Source organism: Pantherophis guttatus, chromosome 2, assembly GCF_059756535.1.
Source record: "Pantherophis guttatus breed Tessera chromosome 2, ASM5975653v1, whole genome shotgun sequence".
Lineage (NCBI taxonomy): Eukaryota > Metazoa > Chordata > Lepidosauria > Squamata > Colubridae > Pantherophis > Pantherophis guttatus.
Window position 1 is genome coordinate 200,800,016 of NC_142064.1, and position 23,837 is coordinate 200,823,852.

At 35.9% G+C, this 23,837-nt stretch overlaps 2 protein-coding genes across 5 annotated transcripts in view; one reads left to right on the forward strand and one right to left on the reverse strand.

The window, feature by feature from the left end:
• GEMIN5 (gem nuclear organelle associated protein 5) overlaps positions 1-12,842 on the reverse strand; it is a 32,017-nt gene extending 19,175 nt beyond the window's left edge. For 2 of the 4 annotated variants that reach the window (XM_087887529.1, XM_034401747.2), the window contains exons 1-11: positions 12,562-12,818; positions 11,176-11,330; positions 10,211-10,392; positions 7,695-7,843; positions 7,456-7,569; positions 6,147-6,279; positions 5,400-5,562; positions 4,556-4,768; positions 3,631-3,716; positions 2,890-2,972; positions 2,409-2,545 (exon numbers count right to left, since the gene is read on the reverse strand). In XM_087887529.1, coding sequence (XP_087743655.1) covers positions 2,409-2,545; positions 2,890-2,972; positions 3,631-3,716; positions 4,556-4,768; positions 5,400-5,562; positions 6,147-6,279; positions 7,456-7,569; positions 7,695-7,843; positions 10,211-10,392; positions 11,176-11,330; positions 12,562-12,733 — 1,587 coding nt within the window. In that variant the 5' untranslated portion in view covers positions 12,734-12,818. Of the gene's footprint in view, positions 1-2,408; positions 2,546-2,889; positions 2,973-3,630; positions 3,717-4,555; positions 4,769-5,399; positions 5,563-6,146; positions 6,280-7,455; positions 7,573-7,694; positions 7,844-10,210; positions 10,393-11,175; positions 11,331-12,561 lie in introns of all 4 variants that reach the window. The other 2 variants (XM_034401739.2, XM_034401732.3) reach the window with 2 other exon arrangements.
• An 11-nt stretch (positions 12,843-12,853) lies between these two features.
• On the forward strand, positions 12,854-23,231 carry MRPL22 (mitochondrial ribosomal protein L22). Its single transcript, XM_034401757.3, has 7 exons — positions 12,854-12,970; positions 13,055-13,100; positions 16,866-16,995; positions 18,479-18,544; positions 19,177-19,254; positions 21,135-21,204; positions 22,430-23,231. Exons 1-7 carry the CDS (start codon positions 12,946-12,948, stop codon positions 22,639-22,641), a joined length of 627 nt encoding a protein of 208 aa, XP_034257648.1. The 5' UTR covers positions 12,854-12,945; the 3' UTR covers positions 22,642-23,231.
• The last annotated feature ends 606 nt before the right edge of the window (positions 23,232-23,837 follow it).

Here is a 23,837-nt window from a genome sequence, read left to right on the forward strand (position 1 = left end):
ATATAATTTTTCTAAAATCTTAAATCAGTCAAAAGATTGTACTGTATTTTTCGCACTATAAGACGCACTGTACCATAAGACGCACATTAGCTTTAGAGGAGGAAAACAAGAAAAAAAATCTGCCTCTGCCTCCCAGCATCCATCCGGTATTCATCTGGCTAGCGTCCTTGCAGCAAACAGCCTGGTCAACTTCAGCACGTTATTGCAGCCCCAGCACGTGGCTCATCAGGGGCTCTGCTCCGTTGCGCCCACCACCGGTCAACTGAGCTGAGCTTCCTGCGACGGCGGGAATGCTGGAGCCTTTGCTGCTGAGCAGCTGATCGACGGTTGGATCGGCCTCCTGGAATACCGCCAATCAGCTGTTCTAGGTGGCAGGGATTGCTACTGCCGCCAAATGGTGGTGGCGATGGCAGTGAACGGAAGTGATCGGCAGCAGTGAACAGCGGCAGTGATCCCCACCTAAAACAGCTGATTGGCAGTATTCTGGGAGGCTGATCCAACCACCGATCAGCTGCTCAGCAGCAAAGGCTCCAGAATTTTGGTACAACAGATAACATAGTGATTTGATATAATGAAAGTTCCACAATCAGTGGATCTGGTCAATCTACTTGGAAGGCTTTTAAACATTTTCTGAAGTTATAACAGAAGAATGAAACTTTCAAATGTTTAAAAGTTTTAAATGTCTAACAGATTTCCAGTGAAGATGATGATAGAAAAAACAAAATAGTGTCTTATGCTTTAAAGACTGCTTGGGAAATTCAAAGCGGTATTGAATTTATTTATTAGAATTTTTATTCTGGTCTTTTCTTATAGGCTCTGAATAATATATGAAAGTCAGAACTGCTAATCTGCTCATGAAAGTCAGAACTGCTAATGATTACTAGATCATAACTGTACAGTAATAGCCTATGTCCACTGCTGCCTAATGTTCTCACTAATGCCTATGTATTTTGCTTCAGTTCTATTTTAATCAATGGTTCCTTTTTTCCAACCATGTTTCTCCCATTGTTTCCTTATACCTGTATTTTTCAGACCCTTGCCAACACTCCATTTTGATTAGTTTATCTAACATTTTGTTCTCTTATGTAGTATACAGGTAGTCCTTAACTTACAACAGTTCATTTAGTGATCATTCAAAGTTACAATGCCCCTGGAAAAAGTGACTTATGACTGTTTTTCACACTTATGACTGTTGCAGCATCCCCATGGTCATGAGATCAAAACCTGGACACTTGGCAACTGACTCAAATTTATGTCCTAGTCATGTGACCACCTTGTGTGACCTTCTGTTAAACAAAATGAATGGGGAAGCTAGATTCACTTAACAACTAGGTTACTAACTTAATAACTGCAGTGATTCACTTAACAATTGTGACAAGAAAGGTCGTAAAATGGGGCAAAATTCACTTAACAAATGTTTCACAGAAATTTTGGGCTCAATTGTGGTTGTAAGTCGAGGATTACCTGTACTGACCTTAACAATGCTGGGAAATTTCTTCATAAAATTTAGTCTTTGTGTTATTGTTCATTGCTTATGCTTTGTTCATTGTTCATTGCTTATGCTTTGCCTTTTATTTACATATAATTCTTTTTTTTTTTTAAAATAATTTTTATTGAATATAAATATTAAAAAAGACATACGTAACATATACACAACGAACATTTATACAACATATACACAAAAAGAATATAATTTCTTCTTAAGCATTTTTTCAGAGTGACGTTCTACAATTCTACTTATAATATATTCCTTCACCTTTCTGTAATCTAATATTTACATATAATTCTTATAAACCAACATATTTCAAAGCATTTTATTTTATTACTTGTTTAGAATCAAGAAGCTGAAAAGAGTTCTAGGAACATCACATGATGCATCCCAATTACTTCATCAGCAAATTCTAGATCTGAGCAAATTGGAATAATTTTTATCAGCAGAATGTTGCATGTAGCAATTACTAATTGTTCTTCAGAAGACTGGTAGTCATCTTAAACAGAGCTGCTAGGGTACACTGACTAACACAATAAGGCAGAAAAGTAAGTTTGTGTTGCCATGCGTAATGCCACATTGTAATCTTGAATATGAGCTATTACCCTTCTTCAATCAAGTTCAGTTCTGAACTTTTTGCTATTCACTTGTGAATTTCATGCCCCATAGCTTCTTAACATTCTGTACCAGGACCTCTTCCTTACCCATGCTTTCTACCTGATTTTAATCTCAGTCTGACTTCTATCTATTTCGTTACAGATGGTGAATTGCCAACAGCCCAGTTCACACAAAACTGAGCATTCTATGTCAGTGTACAAAAGTTATTCTGAAATCAGACATTACTTCTTTCTACTTGAAACATAATGCAGATGGAGACGTAACAAGCAATTTTCATTCCTAGGACAAAATTCTTACTCACTTTGATTGAATTTGTTTCCCGAATGAGTTTGTTGATATCATGAGCTTCTCCATTTAGATTCCAAGGATTATGTTGGAAAACAACTCCTTCTCCCGCACAGCTATACAAGGTTATGGAAGGTCTATCACCATCTCCCCCTAAAATAAATAAGAAAACAATTGTTACTTATACGTGCATATTTTAATGTAATCAGTATTTAAAAAATCTAAAACTTATTATTTTAAATATGTCTTTTATTATAATAATTTCATCACCCTTTATTGGATCAAAGCACTATCATGCAACATAACTGATGACTTAAATAATCAAATTACTGCAAAGAGCAATGGTCAATTTGAGTATTCCTGATTATGATTATATTATAATCTTAATAAAGTTTGAACATGTCCACCATGGGTGGGGGAGAAGATAATGCTATTTCTAGAGCATTATCACAATATGTGGACAATGCAAAAACTATAAACAAATTTATATGACTTACGTAAAGACAGTGGAGGAACTGGAGGTCCCCAAACTAAAGTATACACGGTTTTCTTATGGTATGTGCTGGAGACTTGTGGAGGCCTAACAGGAAAAGATATACAAAATTGGCATCATTTTTTTATTTTTATTTATTATTTATTTTATCATAAAAAGATAAAATAAAAAACAAAAATTAAACAAACCAAACCAAACCAAACCAAACCAAACCTATCATTTTTAAAGAAACACATGACAAAATCTGAAGTAACCTTCTTCAGCATTATTTAAAATATAAATAGAAATGAAGAAAAGTCCAACAATTCCTTTAAGCTAGAACATTTTCCACAATCCTTCTATACTCCTTGAAAGTATGTCTGGTTGAACACAGAAGAATGGCATCAATTTCCTTTGTATTTTCTCAACACAAGAGACAGTAACAATATTAATGACCCCCTCTCTTGATAAATTTTGCCTTCTTCTGTGACTTCTCAAAGGCTAAGAATGAACATACAAAATGCATTATAATTAAAGAGTAATACTAACTCTGTGAAGCAACAGAACAAATTATGAAGAGAACTAAGGAACAACTGGGTTTCTGAAAGATTTTGAATTGGAACATGGTCTGAAGAAGTTCTTTCAGAAAGTTCTGGAACCAGCCATACATTGATTGTTCAAAAAAAAAAAAAACTATAATCAAAGTTATTCATGGTTCATCATTATATATTATATATACTAATGAACAAAAATACTTATATCTTACTTGTTAGAGTAAGTATCATAAATTCCAACTTTTCCATCATCTGTTCCAAAAGCTAAGCAGCCTTCCTTTGTTGGATGCCAAGCCAGCTGAAAACAGAAAACACAATAAGATCTCAACACTATGGTCAGAACTGTGGATCAATGCAAATTATATCCAAGTTGCACTGTGTGACATTATTATAGCAGATACATAAATATACTACTGGTATATACTTCTGGTGCAGAACATGTTATATATACTGAAGGACATTTGTTAACATTCTCCATAAGCCTTGTTCACTTGCAGAAAGCACCACAAATAGAAAACTAATAATGCATGACGTTCTCTGTGATTGAAGCTACTTTTAAGTAAGCAAACAAGCAAATAAACTAATAAATAAAGCATTACATGAAGTATCCTGACAACTTAAAATAATTAGAACTACATTCTCTTTAGACAGATTTGCAGGTGTAGTATTTTTAGAGCCTGGTACCATAGTAATAGTTGCCAGTAAAAGAATGAAGTTATTAAGCTTAACGATTCATGATCAAAGTTAATTATAGCAGTTCATTACATTATTTTTAAATACCACTTTCTAGTGTTGCTTTTAAAAGCAGATTCTGTTAAAGTTTTTTCATTATCTTAACATCTGTGCTCAAATTATGCTGAGAATTGTTTTCTTATCTAATGGCCACGACATAAGCAGTGATTTTAATTAGTATAATCAATACAGCAAGCTTTATTATCGTTAATATGTTTAAATAATATACTTAAAATGAAATTATTTTAAGTGAATTTATTATTTCTGACATTTTAATGAATATATATATATATATAATTAGCACTCATAGTACATAAAACATAAGTAATATCCAATGTAGAAAACCATTACTTTTGGTGAGAAAATAAAATATATATTGAAAAACAGGAGCAGAAGTATACTTACAGCTGTGACTTTGGATTTAATGCCCTGCCAGAAAGTTTTCACATCATAATGATTATTAATTGACATGGTGTTCCACACTCGGATCATGCTGTCCCCAACTCCAATAGCAAGGCAGCCTGTATCTACAGGTGAAAAGGCCAGGCTGTAGACAAACCCCCCAAGAGAAGGCATAGTCCAACAGCAATTTGAAGTTGCCAGATCCCAACACTTCACCTACAAAGGAAAAAAAAAAAAAGAATGGAGCTTCAGTACAAATTCACCAAATCAAAAGCCACAGAAAAGTTCAGTAGGAAAATTTTGAAGATTTTTCAAAGAATTTCTGAAGGGAAGCACTGATCTGCTTTAAAAGTGAGTAGATTCCTGCTGAGATTCTAGGGATAAATATACTAGAATTCTACAAATACCAGACGCAAAACTAGATTCAAGGTTTAAAAGGTTAATGTGCTATTTGATTCAACATATTCTTCTGCGTGAGAGCTAAGGTGTTAAATGTTAAAGACCAAAATAAAGTGAAGTCCAGTTCCAAAAAACTGTGAAAAGGAGTCAAAGTGAATTATAATGTACCAAAGAAAAAACAGATTTATGATAGTAATTCAATGCCACCAAACTTGCAAAAATTCCTCACAAACACTTGATCATTTTTCTCTGTAGACAGATCAGTTATCAGCAATGGTATGGGAAAAAATAGAGGAAGAAATCTCACACATTCCTAAAATCAACAGGAAAGTTTGATCAACATTGATAGTAGCCTAGCAGGGAGGGACATCTGTGGAACCTTCAGATCAGAACAGAACGTTCTGAAGGACTTTTTAAAACAAACAAGCAAGCATGACATAATCCTTACATCTCTGTCCATTGAAATGGAAAAAAGAAGCTGTCTGTCTTCTACTTGCAAAGTACATAAGTTGAAGACTATTCTAGAATGGTTTTGTCCTTCAGATGAAGTTCCCAGGAGTTCCCATTTCCGCTTCCCAGGTTGGGCTAAATCCCACTTCAGCAATTCACCACTATGAAAAATAAACATGCAGAAAGCAAGAATCTGTTAATTCATAAAGTAGGTTGTTTTTTAAGTATATAATCTTTTACATGTTAAGTATTACTATTGCAAAAAATATTAAATATTTTAAAACAAATATTAACTGCAATGTTTTGAAGTCTAATAAAATAAAATTTAAAACAGAAATTCAAAAAGCTTTATTTCACACACAAAGAATGATCATTATAATTCACAGGGAAATCTTTCTAGATTGTTTAAAGAATTGGAAAACATGCAACATACAAGTATAGAGACATATACTAAATGTCCCCAAAATAGTGCTCTCCAGATATGTTGAAGATGCAATTCTTAGAATTTGAGTCTGTCCGTCCAAAGCCTCAGGATTCTAGGAGTTGTAACCTTCACACATCTAGAGGGTGCTTTTTGGAAATACAAAGCAAATTGCTTAGAAAGAAGAAAGGTTGTCTTTGAAAGGTTGGATGTTTATCAAGTAAACACAGAAAATATATAATGCTAAGGAATTAATCAACAGCTTCCCCAAACTTATTTTCTTATACTTTTGCCTTTCACTCAGCCATACGAGAGAATACTCACCCAAAGCAACTGGAGAGAATGCATGTGGGCTGATTTGAGGGCCAGTGTAGTGTTAACCAAATACGCTCTTTGACCATTGGTTCAACACCTCCACCTCTTCTTTTCAAAAAGGGCAATTTCAAGCTCATTACCACTAGCAAAAAGAAAAAAAAATAGAGACTTCAAGCCTGCATTGATATCAAAATAAAGGAGAAATTCCAGAATGAAAATGGGATTGTTCTATTTAATTTTATTTAAAAAAAACCCCTTTTGCACATGTTCTGTAACATACAGACATAAATATTATTGAACATAATATGTCTTATTTCTGATTGAATACATGAAAATTAGTTATTTACTAAGTTCAGAAGGCCAAATTTTCAATGAATTGTTAAATCTTGTTACAGGGTGGGGGGTGGGTGTTGGCCTTCGAGGGAGCAAAGAAAGAAAATGTGTACTTCCTGCAAAGGTTACATTGTTTAACTGATGAGACCTGGAGCATGCCTGTTCAGCCTCCTCATACAAAATGGGCAAAAACAATAGGAGGTAGGGAATTCATCAGATAACTGGGCCATGTGCCATGAAAAGCTTTATAGCTAATAATTGGCATCCTGAAATGCATAAAAACCCAATTGGCAGCCAATGCCAGCTGTAATAAAATTGGTATAATCTGATTATCTGTTAGTACTAGACCATGAATGAACTCATTTTGGCAGTTTCATGTAGATGTTAAACAGGAGTATCAAGCTTTAAGGCACCTGCCAGGTAAGGGACCTTGGGCTCAAGCTCTTCCTCGTCATACTGATTGGAATCACACACAAAGAAAGGAAAATCAGAACACAATGCTCCTATTCCCAATTGCTCTAGTCAATCCATAATCATGATCAATGGCATCACTGAGAGATCAAGAACCAGGACAATTGCAACATTCCCATCATGGCTCTGCCAGAGGCCATTTACAAGCACAATGGCCAAGGTCATAGTCTAAAGGACCCTTTCTTATTTCTCAGGAAGTACACGCTCAAACTCAACCCAGCTAAACCTGAGCCTCAGGCATTTCAAGAAGACTTGCCAGAGTACCAACTCCAAAGGGATCTGAACAGCTTTAGCAATTATCATTGTTGGCTTCATTATAAAGAAATACCATGTGCCATTTCAACAATTCAGAATTGGATTTTATGTTAAATGACATTTGAGGCGGCAGGTCTCCTCTTCAAATTATTATTAGAATTCCTTTTTTAAATCTGTAGTTGACATCGTGAAGAGAAAACAGAGGGGGAAAAATACCACACTGTATTGTCAAAACAATGTATTATTTCTTCAGACTTACCTCTATTTGTATTACCGCTCCATACACGAATGCTCTGATCTTTGCTTCCTGAGGCCAAATAATAGCCTTTTTCTACACCTGCTTCTTCTGTTATGGCTCCTGTAATGGGATCTTCTTCTGAAAGTATCCAGAAATCAATTAAAAGGAGTATCATATTTTTGGATTCCACTATAGAAGCTAATATTATTACAAGATTCACACTGCTTTTATATTGCAATACATGTGCTTTGTATATATACCTTGGAAATCTTGTTTACTGAACAGAGCATCTTCCCCAAGCACAGGGCACCATGCCAAAGAATGTATTTCATCATCATGACCTCTTAGGCGATGAACAATCTCTCCCTTTTTGCTGATGTCCATAACAATCACAATCCCATCCTTATAGCTTGAGATAAAAAGATTTATATTGAGCAAGAAGTATTTAATCGCTTAGCTAATAAATCATGTTCAATAAATAATCCCAATACTACTGTGTTTCCCCGAAAATAAGACCCTGTCTTATATTTTTTTGAACCCCGAAATAAGTGCTTGGCCTTATTTTCAGGGAGGTCTTATTATTTTGGGGCACATGGAGGAAAACAAGAGACCGACTCCACATGCATTTAAATATTTTCAGGGAGGGCTTATTTTCAGGGGGAGTTTATTTTAGTGCATGTGCTCAAAAGCCCAATTGAGCTTATTATCAGGGGATGTCTTATTTTAGGGGAAACAGGGTAGAAGCAGCCCATTCATGTTTTACTGTAATCTTTGTTGTTTGTAAGAGCAGAGTGGTAAACATAAACCTTAGGATGGAAGTATTTACATGGACTAATAAGTGGGATAAATCAGTGAGGTTTCAGCCCATACGAATTATAAACAAATGATAACATTTTTTTCATAATCTAACATAAAATGTTAATAGTTCATTGTTTCTACATGAAATTAATGAATCTGAACAGCAAAGCTTGCTGGTTGGAGTATTTCTCAGCCTGCCAGTAATTATATACTGAATACAACAGAAAGCGTTCTATGTTCTATATCTGCAGATATACAGTATAGTTTATGGGGAAAAACAGATGCTTCTGAACATAAAGCATATGCTTTCTTGGCATTACATCTGTTTGTAAAATTATTTTATGCAGATATGGAACAATGCATACTTTAAGTTAGTTTGTTTATTTTCCCTATTATTCTAGAAATATACAACACTGAAAGAAAATAAAGTGGAATTAATCAGCATTCGAGAGTCAAAGTAGGGCTGAAATCTTTTTCTCCATAATCACATATTTGTTTTATAAATATGTATCTCTTCAATGTAATCCTAACTAAAACATGTTAGGATGACTCAGGTCTTTTCAACCTGTATTTAGACGAAGCTTTCTATATATTGAAATGGTGTATCTGAATAAATTTTTTTTACTGTATATTAAAATGAAACCAGTTAAAGGAATTGATTGCCCTTTGGTAATATGGGGATACAATCTATTTTAAAACTCATGGCTATGTGATTATTTTATTTATTTTTCCTCCTTTAACAAACCTTTTGTCTCAGTTGTCTCTAACTGAGTGCTGGTTGCATTTTTGCATTAAGAACTTTTAACTCCTACAATGTATAGAGTAATAAACTCCGATAGCACTATAAAATTAGTAGTAGGATTGAAACAGAAGGAACTAGAATAATTTGAATTCAACAACTTAATTCATCACTTGGTATAAACACTATGAAACTAATACAACCTCCCTTATTTTCCCCTAGTATTTGGCAGTGACAGAACAGTTTGATGAGTGGCTAAAGCACCAGGCTAATAAATGGAAGATTGTGGATTCTAGATCTGCATTTGATACAAAGCCAGCTGGATGACCTTGAACCAGTTACTATTTTCCAAAATGACTAAATGAAGGAAAATTAGATTCTAAGCTAATTTAGTAACAGAATATTTTTGTTTGTTATTAATAAAAACATTCTCCCAGCTTGTTATTAATGAAAACATTCTTCCTGAACATCCTCGCTTTCCACATTTTTAAAGTCTTAACAAAGGGCAAGCACAACATGGAAATTGTATTTTGCTTCAAAACCTTAAACAAATCATTTGAACTCATTAGTTTAACCAACAAAGCAGCTTGCAGTTCAATTAATTGAAACCTGGAACAATTTGGCTGTTTCAACTTTTATCTATGCAAAATATGGAGTCTTACAGGGCAAGAATGGCAATGCTGGATGTTTTGTTCCTTTCCCTGCCTCTTCTACATGATTTTTGTGTCAGCCTACCGGCTGATCTGAGGTCCAAATGTTTGAAGCAGATTCAGAAGGCCACATGCAAAAAATGAGGGAGAATCTGATTCATCACTGAAATGGACACCAATTGATAAAATGACACTTATTTCATGTAAGTATAAAGTAAAGGTTCCCCTTGCACATACGTGCTAGTCATTCCCGACTCTAGGGGGCAGTGCTCATCTCTGTTTCAAAGCCAAAGAGCCAGCACTGTCTGAAGATGTCTCCATGATCATGTGGCCGGCATGACTAAATGCCAAAGGCGCACGGAATGCTGTTACCTTCCCACCAAAGGGGGTCCTTATTTTTCTATGTGCTTTCGAACTGCTAGGTTGGCAGAAGCTGGGACAAGTAACGGGAGCTCACTCCGTTACGTGGCGCTAGGGATTCGAACTGCTGAACTGCCGACCTTTCATCTTAGCCACTGAGCTACCGCGTTCCTCATGTAAGTATATATTATTATAAAATATGTCAAATGAATAAACATTTGGGCCTTACCCAATAGCTATCAGATTTTCATGGTGAGGAGAACAAGTGAGACAGAATATAGTTCTAGGTTCTGGAAAAAATTGCTGACTGTCATTTCGATTATACCAGTAACAAATCACTATCCCCTTCTCATCACCTGATACAATTAGATCTTTTGCTCTGGGTGACCAGTGCAATGCAGAAATCGTATTCTAGAGGAAAAAAAGCAGCAGTTAGGAAAATTAAATATTGATATTTTTGAGGTTTTGTACAATATTCAAATATAAAAAGCCAGAATTTGCAACTCTCTCTCTGTTACTTCCAGAGTCCAATGGGTGCACTTGTTAACAACCAAAGCCCAATAACATATGGAGATTAATCTGCCTCATATCTCTTCCAAGGTGGAAACTGAGACAATGATCTCTATCTCTTTCTTTCTTGAAGTAATAACTAGCTATTGACTAGAGTGCAATAGAAATTTATAAAAAGTAATTAAGAAAAATATTTTCCAAACATTTCATAATAACCATATTACATTTAAAAAACCTGAAATCTAACTGTCTATGACCTATCCAATCACAACATGTCAATAAGGATGAAAACTGATTCATTTGACAATAAAGGTTTCAGTAATCATACTGACCTTTATTTACTCTTAAGATATTAGAATTATCATTATTGATATCAAATAAAAGCTTTCATCTGGAAAATATAACTTCATTATCTACGCATCCAAGAGATATGAAAATTAGAAAGAAGAAAAAGACAGGTAGCAGGATTAAATAAAGACTGCATGACAATATTTCTTCACACTCTATCATCCAAAGACAGTACAAATCTTGATAAAAATTTAATTCCATGTTCCTCGTAACAAAGATTTCAGTGATATTTGGCAAACGCAAGCCTAGTTTATGAAAAGTTGCTCCAGAATATAGTAAAATGTGTATCACAATCCAACTAGTGATCAAGGACTACCATTTTCACATGCATTTTACCTGATGTAGTGTATGTTCCATCATGATAGTCAATGTTTGGACATTCCAAATTTTCACAGCTCCATCATCAGAGCTGCTGGCACTATAGTAGTTTTGCCCAGGGTAGGGGCAAAATGTGAAGCCAGAAACTCTTTCAGTGTGGCCTATTAATTCTCCTGCAGTGAAAAATATACTAGACTTGTAAAATAGATCAATTGTTATTTTGAACAATTTTACCCCAATTAACATCCCTAATTCCCAGCTAAAGGAACAGCCCATTCACAATGCTGCAATCTTCGTAGGATTTGGTTTTAAGACATCAGCTCAACATAATATAGTAAGCACATTTAAAGGTACAAAAGTAAACAGCAAAATGTCCACAATGGATGGGATAGGAAGACTGTCTTAATTTGACAAGAGGCAGCCTTTTTGGGCAAGACATTCTGCAAATGAAGAGGCACAAATGATGAAACCCTTTCTATTACATCCATTCTATTTGGTAGGGGAAAAAAGAAGTGGATCTTTGAACATAGACAGACTCTGACCAGGTATGTGTGGCATATTATATTTTTCTTGCTACCTTGGCTTCAAGTTTTTAAGGGATCTCTACCAGAACTCTGAATTCAATTCAAAATAGACAAGAAGTTAGAGCAAAGCCTACTGCTCCTACATAGTGAGATTTCAGGTGAGTTCGCTTAGTGTTTCCTAAATTTAAACAGATACGGTCCCTTCACCAAATATGGTAAGTAATGCATTGCTCCTTCGTACAGAGCATACTTCATGTGAGATTAACAGGTATTACACCAAGTCAGTTTGTAAAATGGACCTATTTACATATTTTCTCTATCTTACAGCTAACGGTAACTCCTATAGCTAAATTTAGTAGCAGTGGAGCCAAGTCTTAATACAGTACACTGGAACTATAACTCCCAGAAGGCTGGTCTTCATAATTGGAAAACTTTATGTTATTTTTATTTATTTTATTTTGTTGAGTACATATTAGATAATATATATAAGTATAAGCATGAATTGAATACATAAAATGAATACAATTAAAGGGAACATTAGGACAGGGATGGTAGGCATGCTGGTGTGTTTGTGCACGCCCCTTACAGACCTCTTAGGAATGGGGTGAGGTCAACAGTAGCCAGTCTAAGGTTAAACTTTTGGGGGTTTGGGGATGACACTGGGCTGATAAAGTCTGCCGTAAGCTTTCCTATTTGGTCCCCATCCACTGAAGGACTATTTTATATCTGGCTTTTAAGTCGGGAAGCGGGAACTTGCTGTTCTTTCCCAGGACCGCCCCGAGAGAAAGGGCGCAAAGCGGCTTAAGGCACCACCGGGGGGGGGGCTGATGGAGGAGGACCTCTATCTATATTGCTGACTCCCAGCCCGGGGACCGCCTACCATAAAAGGTGGGAGCGGTAGCGCGGACCTCCAGGAGACACACGCTGTGACGAGCCGCGAAGCCGAAGAGACGCCCGTCCTGGGAAGCATCGCTGCACCGGCTGCAGTACCAGTTAGGGGAAGCCGGCAGCACGCGCTCGGCGGCTCCAGCGCCCAACCCCGCCGCTGCCATCGCTCGAGTGCCGAGGAAGCCTCGCGGTCACGTTGCGCTTCCAGGAGGCTCCCGGCAGCTGTCACCACGCACCGCCGTAAAGTCCGCTCTGTAACCTCCCTCACGTGCTGTCGCAAAAGGGAAGCGCCGCACGGCAGACGCGTTTAGGTCAATCTTCCAGCTTCTGCCGTAAAGTCGGTTGGTCGGACGGTGCTTGACTGACGGCTGGGAAGATGGCGCTGCCGGGGATGCTCTGGGGTGAGCCTTGCGGGGCGAGCGGTTTACGAAGGGGAGGTGCTGCTGGGGGAATCCCACGACCCACATCTTCTTTCTCTCTTGCAGGGATTGCCCGCGCGTGGAGCCTTGGCGGTTGCCCTCGGGCCGGCAGGTGAGCTTTGCTACCTGAAGTTCGCCGAAGTTAAGAATAGAATAGAATAGAATAGAATTCTTTATTGGCCAAGTGTGATTGGACACACAAGGAATTTGTCTTTGGTGCATATGCTCTCAGTGTACATAAAAAGGACAAGATACACCGTCAAGAATCATAAGGTACAACACTTAATGATAGTTATAGGGTACAAATAAGAATCAGGAAACAATATCAATATAAATCGTAAGGATACATCAAGGGTACATCAAAATGAGAATATGTGAAAACAGTTATTTAGGATACAGATTGTTCTCTTTTGGTATCTTTAGCAGTGCTGTATTAATTTCGAGATTAATCTGTTATTGACCATAGACCGCCCCCCCCCTCCCCGATTCATTCCAAGCTGATGAATCTGTTGGGAATAAGATATTGCTTGGGGGATCTATTCTTGCCTTTCCCCCTTATTTGTTTCTCCCTCTGCCCTAGTATTTTTCAGTGTTTTTCCCAATAATGCCATTTTGGGAAAAGTAGCTGTACAGCTGTACAGATAATTACATAATTATCATTTATTTGAATTTTAATGAAATTAACCCATTTGATATTGCTTGTATTTTCGTGATTTCTTCCAAGCGTTTGCTTTATCTTTATATATCTGTCTCAACTGAAGTTTTCAAAATGGATTACAAATTGCAAATGAAATACAAGTGCATAATACAAATGGCCCCCACATCATGCCCTCAAACTATGTTGGACATTATAGTCCAGCATATTGAACCAGTATTTCCAATGGCTATTATAATACACTTGATATCCTTTAAGATGCTGCAAAACTCCTTGTAACCGAGAATGATGAGTGATTCACAACTCTGTGCATTTTCAAATCACGGATTGAAACCATAAGAACAAATGTTATGTTCAATCTCTTGTTTGTCCTTGCTATCAAATTAGCATGGGTTAAATTTAATAAAAACTACAGTACATTTTTAAAAATTTCATGAATAGTATTTTGTAAACATTTATTTTATTTATTTATTTATTTAATCAAATTTCTATACCGCCCTACTCCCGAAGGACTCAGGGCGGTGAACAGCCAAGATAAAATACAGATAATACAAATATTAAAAATCCCTTAAAATTATTAAATATTTTGGCCGAAACACAGATTAAAACACCCAATTTATAAAATGGTAGTGGAAAAACCATGATTCTTTGCTCCCATCATCCACTTCACTTCCAATAAAAATCCCTGTTTGGAACTCCGTGTCAATAATATACAATAATACGTTTCTCTTTTTTTATAATATCTTTATTAAGTTTCAACTTCATACATTAAAATATAAGCTAATACAACAGAAAATGGCAAAACATATTAGACGTGCCAAAAAATACATCTAAAAAATATAGCAAGGTGACCTCTGACTTTCTTTTAGTACAGAGATATAATCACCTCCCTTTAGGTTCAAAGAAATAACATCTATCTATAAAATATTTTAAAATACTAATAATTAATTTACTAAAAACCAGCATTCCTAAAATGTTCTCTTAATTTCATCTAAAAAAGATAATAAGTTACCAAATGCAAATAGGCTTATATTTAAAAAAAACTAGAGTATTTCTCTAGTCAAATCCAATCTAACCTTCAGATTCTAAAATCAAATATGATTCTTCTCTTTATCCTGTAAGAAATTTATCTGTGGCCTCCAGGTCACATGAAATTTAATCAAATTATTGTCTGTAAGCAAAGCAGTCAATTTTGCCATTTCATTGATTTGTCATTAATTTCAAAGTCCATTCTTCCATTATAGGTATATGTATATTCTTCTTTCTGTCTTTGGGCCTGTAACACTATCACTGCCATAGTCACATGTAAAAACAAAGTCCCATATTTTTTCTACCTTTTTGTGTGCCATCCCTAAAAAAACCCCTTCAAATTTCAATATTAAAACCATTTTCAATTTTTTTTATTCCAAAGCATGAATCCCAAATCTTTAGAAAGGGAGCAACAGGCAACAATATTTATGAAGCCAGACAGCTCATTAGTTTTAACTAAGGCAACAAATGTATCTTCCAAATTCAGTTGATTTTGTCAGTCACTAGCAGCTGCTCTCCTGTTTGTGGCCAGGATGGTAACCTGGAGAGAGAAGGCAGGTGAAGGCACAACATTGGTCAGCTAGGAGCATGGCTGCAGGGAGCAGTTGTAAATGCAGGCTGGCCCAAATTTTTAGGTGACTGGGGGGTGGGGGATGGGTGCCATAGCAGTTGTACAAGAACTGGTCACAAGCTCATTTTTTCATTGCTTTTGTAACTTTGAAGAGTAGCTGAATGAATAGACGTTAATTCAAATTGATTAGCTTTCGAGTGATCTCACATTCTCTGATAGTATGAAAGCATTATATATTTATGATCACTAGATGGCACTGGAACACCCTGTAAAGCATAAGATGTTTGCTTTACTGAAGGAAAACTTTCTTTCCATAAAATTTAAGAGTTGGTATAGAGCCAGTAGAGAAGATCTAAAGATACATACAAAAATTCTAGAACTTAAGAGGCTTAGGATTTACATTTCTTAGACAGTAGCCAGCTGACGCTTCTTATGAGTGTGAAAAAAAATTCTATAGCTCTGTGATACTCTTATACTTTTCAAATAATTAGAATCAAGTACTACCATATAATAGTTCAAAAAGAGATTTCAAAGGCACTAGATACTGTATGTGCCTAATGTAATTTCACACTCAAATTATTAAGTAATTGTAGGGGTGAGTTTTTTTATTTAAATTTTTGTCTATTTTTGTCACATAAATATTATCAAATGTGCACTATCTACACTAAAGAAGGTTTATGTATGATGAAATATTCCTAAGGTCCGTATGTGATATAAATGAATGAGTGAATATAAGGATTAAAAACTGGGTGGCCAGCCCCAGACTATACAGTTAAAAAGAAGAAACTGAAAACTGTATGGAAGAAATAATGGAATATAGTAAGTATAAATTGAGGAGAGAATCCAAGAATGACTGATAAAAGTAATAGCAATACTTTCTATCTCATTGGCTAGATTCAGTCATTGTACTAAGTCAAATGTTTTGATTTTTGCTTACCATTATATATCAATTCAGCCAGTGCAATTTTAAACCATGTTTTATGACATAACGTAAATATGAGTCAAGTGGTTATTGGTTCATTGAAAAAAAAACAGTTAAAAGGTTGCTTAGTACCATATTCAAAGCCACATTGGTTGCTATGGATCCCTTTCTGATCTACAGTAAGCTACTTTTTAAAGGTGTAAGTGGCAGCTGTCACCGAAAACCCTGTATTTTAACAGTAGTTGAGTTTAGGCTATATCTATTTCACTTTGCCCCAAAGAATTATGTTTGTTGTTTCCATATCTTTACATTATACATAAATGCAAGATATTAATAAATAGCTATATTTGTGGATATATTATCTTGCAGTGCAGTTGAAGATGTTGGCCTAAAATAAGTATTCTATTGGGTACTAGGTTATAGAATTAGAATAAATATAGTTTATTTGGGATGAATTTAGCATTCAGTATCATAATAATTATTGCAATCAGTGAGGGGTCCTTGGTGCTCTCTGAGCTTGGTTGTTTTCTTGCAGATGTTTTATTACCCAAAGTAGATAACATCATTAGTGGCTAATGAAATGCCTGCAAGGAAACAACCAAGCTCAGAGAGCACCCAACGATCCTTCATTTCAACCCTGAGCTACAAATATTGTAATAGGATTTAGCTTTTGTAAAATGACAAAAAACTTGATTTGTAGGGTCCTGGGATCTTCCAGTATTCCTCTTCTATCAAATATGTGCAGATCTTTCGGGTACAGTACAAAGTGGGAAAAAAAGAACAACATCACCTATCCTCCACAAGGGCCAGATGAGCCTCGAAGACCAGCAGTAAGTCCTAATTTTATGAGGCGTAGGTTTTGAGATCTGTGTTGGAGTTGGCAGTTATAATCATCATCACATCCTGTGCTAAACATTGGGCTACAGGTATACCTCACAGTTCTTAGTCTGTAGCTACAATCTCCGCATCCTTCAAAGCCTATTCTTCATTCTGTCACCATCTCAGAGTCTTCAGGAATTACTTCTTTATAAAAATTTCTCATTTGTGACATGGTCCCTATATGGGATACAAAGAACCTTCTGGGGCAGCATTGGAAGATACTGATCTTATCAATAATTCTTCTTGTAGATTTCCAGGTCTCACTGGCATAGATGGCAGTCGGTATGACAACGGCATTAAATAATCTGATCTTGGTGCTGTATTTATGGTGGATGTGGTCCATAGTGAGCACATTTGTTGGAAGACAGCAGTTATAATAAATGTAATCGGGTGGGTTCTACTTACCTTTACTACCGGTTTGCATTGCACTCGCTTCTGCACATGCGCAGATCACCTATGATGACGTCCAGGTCAGTGGGCGGTGCCTCCCGCCGGTTTTGCTACCAGTTCTTGCGAACTTGTACGAACCAGGGGCAACCCACCACTGAATGTAATGAAATAAATGTTGAGCATTTTATAGCATCTCATTTGAATTAAATCCATGGGCCTAAAATATATTCACTCCTTTTAGCTCTTTGGCATCTTTGGGGTGAGATAGGATGTGAAAAAACATAGAAGACTGCCATGTCTTCTTTCAGAACAATTCTAATACTCATCATTGCAGCAGGTTAATGGCCCTCATTTTTTGGAAGGTCCACACTTTAAGATAATGCATTTTATTTCATTAGCAACTGGGCCTTTTTCTTCCAGCAATCAACTGAAAATACCTGGAAGGGAAAGTAAGGTCAGATGGAAGACATAATGGTAATAGAGAAGAATGTCAATAGCATAGTTGAGTGGACTCTGGTCATGGGCAGTTAATTCCCATATCTCCTATAAAACGGTGTTAAAATTTAACTGCTTCAGTATACCATGCTAATAGTTTATATAAAACAATATCAGCCATAACGTCAGGATTTTCTTAAGATACCTGACAACTTTTTCTAACTATCTAGTATTCAGTTAGGTGAACCAATGTATAAAACTGATCGGCCTGTGACCTCAGATGATTGCCTAATCACTTCTCATTAGATTTCAACAGTCTTGCTTAGAAATCTCATGAGATTCAGTTGGCTTTTATTTTTTTTAAACTGTAATCAAAAGCAGCCATGTGTAGTGTCTGAGATGTTACAAGATGCTCTAGGGCTGTGGTTTGTTATTGATATGTACTATTTAAGACTGTCTGACTCAAAAAGATACATTTGGGATTTGAGTCTTGAAGGATCTTGGCTCTGTGCCTTCTGTGCTCAAATATGGACACATTCATTTAGGGATAAATTGCTACAATCATTTTACATCAGCTACATTTGCGTAATAAAAACTTATTTTTTAAAGGAAGTATACCACTGTCGAAGAGATGTCAAATACGACAAGGAAAAGATGTGGTACCTGGCCAAATTGGTAAGAGCTTTTATTTGTAGATTTCTTAAGGTGTTTTTGGTAGCTTTCTTAGATGTTTATATGATCCTGATTTTTCCTAGTTCATCAGTTTATAGTTTATAGTTAGTTTATAGTTAGGCTATTTCAGTGTTTTAGTCAGACCTCAAAGCAGTAAATAAAAACCAATGTGATACAAGTAATCCTTGCTGATTGATTGCTCATTCAGTGACTATTTGAAGTTACAGCCACTGAAAAAGGAGACCTATGACTGATTCTTGTACTTGCACTGATCACAGTGTCCCCATGGTCACCACAACATAATTCGGGTGCTTGGCAATTTGTGCACATTTTATTTTGATCACAATGTCCTGCAATCATGTGACTGTCATTTGTGACTTTCACAGCAGGCTTCATGGTGGCATCACGCTTAACAACTGCAGTGATTCGCTTAACAACCAGTTAGAATGGATGTCATGAGTTGGACATGGTCATGTGATGTTTCACTTTATGACTGTGTTGCTTAGCGACAATTGCCAGTCTCACTTGCTGTAGGTAAGTGAGGACTACTTGTATTGCCCTTTTATGCCAAAATATGTTTGCCATTGAAATCATTTGAGACTTTTTTTTGTACAAAATATTTCCTTCCATTTCAGATACGGGGAATGACCATTGATGAAGCACTGGCTCAGTTGGAATTCAATGATAAAAAGGGCGCAAAAATAATCAAAGAGGTATGTTACATTTTTCTTCAAAATGTGTTTCTTTCCGATTTTGGTTAAAGCCATTTATTTGAGAGATTGTCTGAAATGTATTATTCAATATATGCAGAGATTTTATGTGTATATTATGTGGATCTTTAATTTCTAAAAACTTGGTATTTTGGAAAATGTGACCATTTGCCTGTGGTTAAACTTGACATTTGGGTAGGTGAAAGCAGGGAAGGGATCCCAAGCATTAGAAAGTAGAAGAATCAAAAATGCTAATACGAGAAAGTTAAAGAAAGTTTGCTAAAGAGTAATGGATTAGAAAAAAAAGTATGGCTGATATGTTTTGACAGAAAAGGGAAATGGATAAAATAGAAATGAATATTGGGAAAAAAGTTGTGATGCTTAACATAAAGGTGGAATGGACTATTTGGAGAAAGGAAAAGTGAATACAACTGTAGGCTGGATTCATGAAACATGTTGAGCTAAAATGCGTTTTGCTTATTTCTGGCATAGAGTATTCTGTGAATCTAGCCACTATAGCTAAGTGTGTTAATGCAGCACACTAACAAATGGAACTATTATAGCACATTCATTAACTTAGTTTTCTTAGCTATGGCTACTGAATACATCACAATTTGTTCAATTTGCACAGTGCATAAACATGGTTAGTGCTCTGAGTAAACAAAGACTCTGGATAGCCACAGTTATATGCACACAAAAGTGTTTCATGAAGACATGGAATTAAAGAGGGAAAAATATGATTGTGCTATATAGTGAAGCTCTAGGTATGAGGGAATTGGGATAGCCATGCAGTTCTGCATGAATTGTGTGGCAAATGTGCCTATAAGAGAGTGTGAAATTTAAAATAGAAATTATTGGTTGTAGGCTCTTCGAAAATTATTTAATTTTTTCTTTTTAAGAATTCAAAGTATGTCAACAAGCCAGTAGAATGAATAGAATAATCCTGAAATATTAGGCATTCAGGAAGGCCTGCTCAATATTGTTGGGGGATGGAATCTAATTAAAGCACCCACCTACTTAAGGATGTTGGGGCTGGATGATGTAAGTTGTAGCTGAACATCGAAAAAAGGTTTTAAAGGTTTCCCCTGTCCAGTCATGACCAACTCAAGGGGATGGTGCTTATTTCTGATTCTCAGCCAAAGAAGCCTGCATTGTCGGAAAGATGCTTCTGTCATCATGTGGCCAGCAAGAAAATATGGAATGCAGCAGGAGCAGTTTTCAAAACCCGTTGCTATCCGTTTGCTCGTGGGCATGCGCGTGATGCTTCTGCACATGCACAGAAGCATCTGGGCCGGTGGGCGGAGCCTCCTGCTGCCACCGCTACCAGTTCGCCCGATCTGGGGCAAATCGGTACCAACCCACCACTAGAATGCAGTAATCTTTCCACTGAAGTGATATCTATTTATCTACTTGCATTTGCATGCTTTTGAATTGCTAGGTTGGCAGGCTCAGTGCTTAAAATGCTGAACTTGTCAGCTGGAAAGCCCACAGCCTGGGTTCAAGACCAGAGTGCCATGCAACGGGGTGAGCTCTTGTTACTCACCCCAGCTCCTGCCAACCTAGCTGAACATACATACCTACATATCTTCAAGTTGGAGAATGCCACCAGTTTCTGCTTCTCTAGGACATGGACTTGTTTGAACTTCTAAAAGTGAACTAAGGCAATGCTCTGGTCAGTGATCTGGCAGTAAGGCTCACGGAATAAAAATCCCATTACAGAAGCTTCTGCTGTGAAGAGTATAGGATTTTCAATTACCAGTATGCAGGCCATTTTGCTAAGACTCAAATATTCCTTTGTTTCTCTTTGTATAGCTTTAAAGCTCTTAAATTAAAAATGTTCACGACTTCTGTGACTTTATTATTTTTTTCCTTTTTCATAATAGGTTCTTCTGGAAGCCCAGGAACTGGCAGTGACAAAATATAATGTAGAATTTAAATCCAATTTATATATTGGTAAATACTTTATAATTGTATGAAACTTTCTCAAAAAAAGCAAAATGCAATGTAATTTATAATGTATGGATAGTCCACAACTTAAAATCACAGTTGGGATCAGAATTTCCAAGATGGTTAAGTGAATCGTGATCAATTTTACAACCTTTTTTTCCCATGGTTGTTAAGCAAACAGACCAACAAGAACAGAGAAAAAGATTTAAGAAGAAAAGGTTTACTGATATATAGTATAAGAGCTGACAGATTGTTTATCACATTAGAAGGTGCTTAGCTACACATATTACCTTTAATATTTTTATTTTATAGTTTTATTGTGTTTCCTTGTTTAATGCTTTATGTAGAATTTTGAATGGTGACAAACAAAACAAGTCACTGATGTCACTGATGTAAGACAAGTTTCCTCAATTTCCAGAAGTAGCAACACTCTTGGCACAACAGCAGTAGATGGAGACAAAAGAGAAGAATTTTTTGATGCACCTTTTTTTTAATGTTCCTATCATTTTGTGTTGTGTTTTTTTTTTCTTTTATGTGTTCTTGGATTTTTATTTACTTTTAATATTTTGTATTTTAACTTTGTTCTGAATAAAACAAAAAATATAGAAAAAAGAGAAGAATCTTAAAAAGCCCTGCTAGTTCAGAATGAAGGCTAGCAGCTGTCACGTGAATATGTAATCCTTGATTTACAACAGTTCATTTAGTGACTGTTCGAAGTTACAACGGCATTGAAAAAAGTGACTTACGACCGTTTTTCACACAGCCATTGCGGCATCCCCATGGCCATATGATCAAAATTCAGACACTTGGCAACTGATTCATATTTATGACGGTTGCAGTGTCCCTGGATCGTGATCACATTTTGCAAGCTTCTGACAAGCAAGGTCAATGGGGAAGCCAGTTTCACTTAACAACCGTGTTACTAACTTAACTGTTGCAGTGATTTACTTAACAACTGTGGCAAGAAGGGTCGTAAAATGGGGCAAAATTCACTTAACAAATATCTCATTTAACAACATAAATTTTGGGCTCAATTGTGGTTGTAAGTCGAGGACCACCAGTATTCATCCATTCTTCTTATTCAGTTGGCTTGATTATCCTCCTAGAAGTCTGAACCATTTTTTGTTTTCTTTGAGATGCATTAAACATAATGAACTGTTGAACTGACTGTTCCACTAAGTGCTTCTTTGGACCTCTGTTGTAACCAGGTTTTTCCTTTGATATTTTCTAGCTCAATCATTTTCTGGAAAAGGGCACTATGTAAAAAGAATCCGCTACCATGGCAAAGGCTGTTTTGGGATTATGGACAAAGTCAAATGTCATTACTTTGTGAGATTAGTTGAAGGACCACCTCCACCTTCAGCACCTGCAAAGACTGGATTTGATCAAGCTAAGGAGTACATTGAACAACTTCGGAACCGAACCATAATTAATACACTATGACAGCTCTCATAAAACAGTTTATCTGTTTTTCCTTTTTGATTAAAAAAATGTAAATAAAGTACATTTTATAAATAAGTTTTCAATTTCCTATTTCTGAAAACAGTCATACATCATACATTGGTATTTAGGAAGGGAGCTTTTGCTAATGGAAAGCTTTTAGAATTGGAATGGTGGTTAGAAAATAAGGGTTTTTTTGTACTGGATAGTGGAAGGCAATATGTCCAATACTTCTAATACAGGCAGAACATTGTCCTGATAAGTGCCTGCATTGGAAACTACTTGGGAATCTTGTGGAAAATTGAATTTCATCAGAGAAGAAAGATTGGATGTAAATAAAGCAATTCCCAATGTTGAACAAACAAAAAACTCTTAAGAGAAAATGTACCCAATATTCCAACTAGATTTTTAAAAATGTCAGTTGTCTTTCATATTGTATCATTAAAATATGAAAAATAAGTTTGTTTTGTTGATTATTGGAATTTAGTTTCACGATTCTTCATTATCTTCCAATTCTTCACAGGGACTATGTATTTCTGAACAGTAAATGAGTAATGCAATGAAATTTCAGTGCAATAAAACATGATTACAGATGGCACGCCTGTTCGTTTATTTTTCTGAGTACATAGAAAATTCTGTAGAACTTGCAACCCTTGAAATTTGCCTATGTACTCAGGTTCATTAATACGATTTCTTCAGAAAAGCATAACCTCAGAAAGTAGATCGGTTAATGGTAATTGCACAAGATGTGTACTTTAGATTTCAAAAAATAGCACATAATTAAAAGTTCCCTTAATTTTAATGGTAAGCAACTTTCTGTCTTATGTATTTTCATATCCTTGCTAGTTTAGATTACAGAACAAAGTTCACTCTTCATATGAAAATACCATTTATTGTTTTGTATCTTAATTACTTAATTAAAAATTCTGAAGGACTTATAAAATGAATTAAAATAGGAGGTAATTTAACTTAGTACTATTGTGTGTCCACAGGCTTTTAAAAGAAATAATGTTGATTTAAGGCTTTCAAATTCCCTTTCAAAGGCAATAAGATCCTTCCCTCACATATAATCTTTGTTTAAAACTCTTCCATTATCTGGACATTGTTATTTTAATGCCACAATTGTCAGCCCTTCAAGGAAGATCAGAAGGGGAAATAGACATCACAGGAAGACCATGACTATCCTTTATTAAGATTGG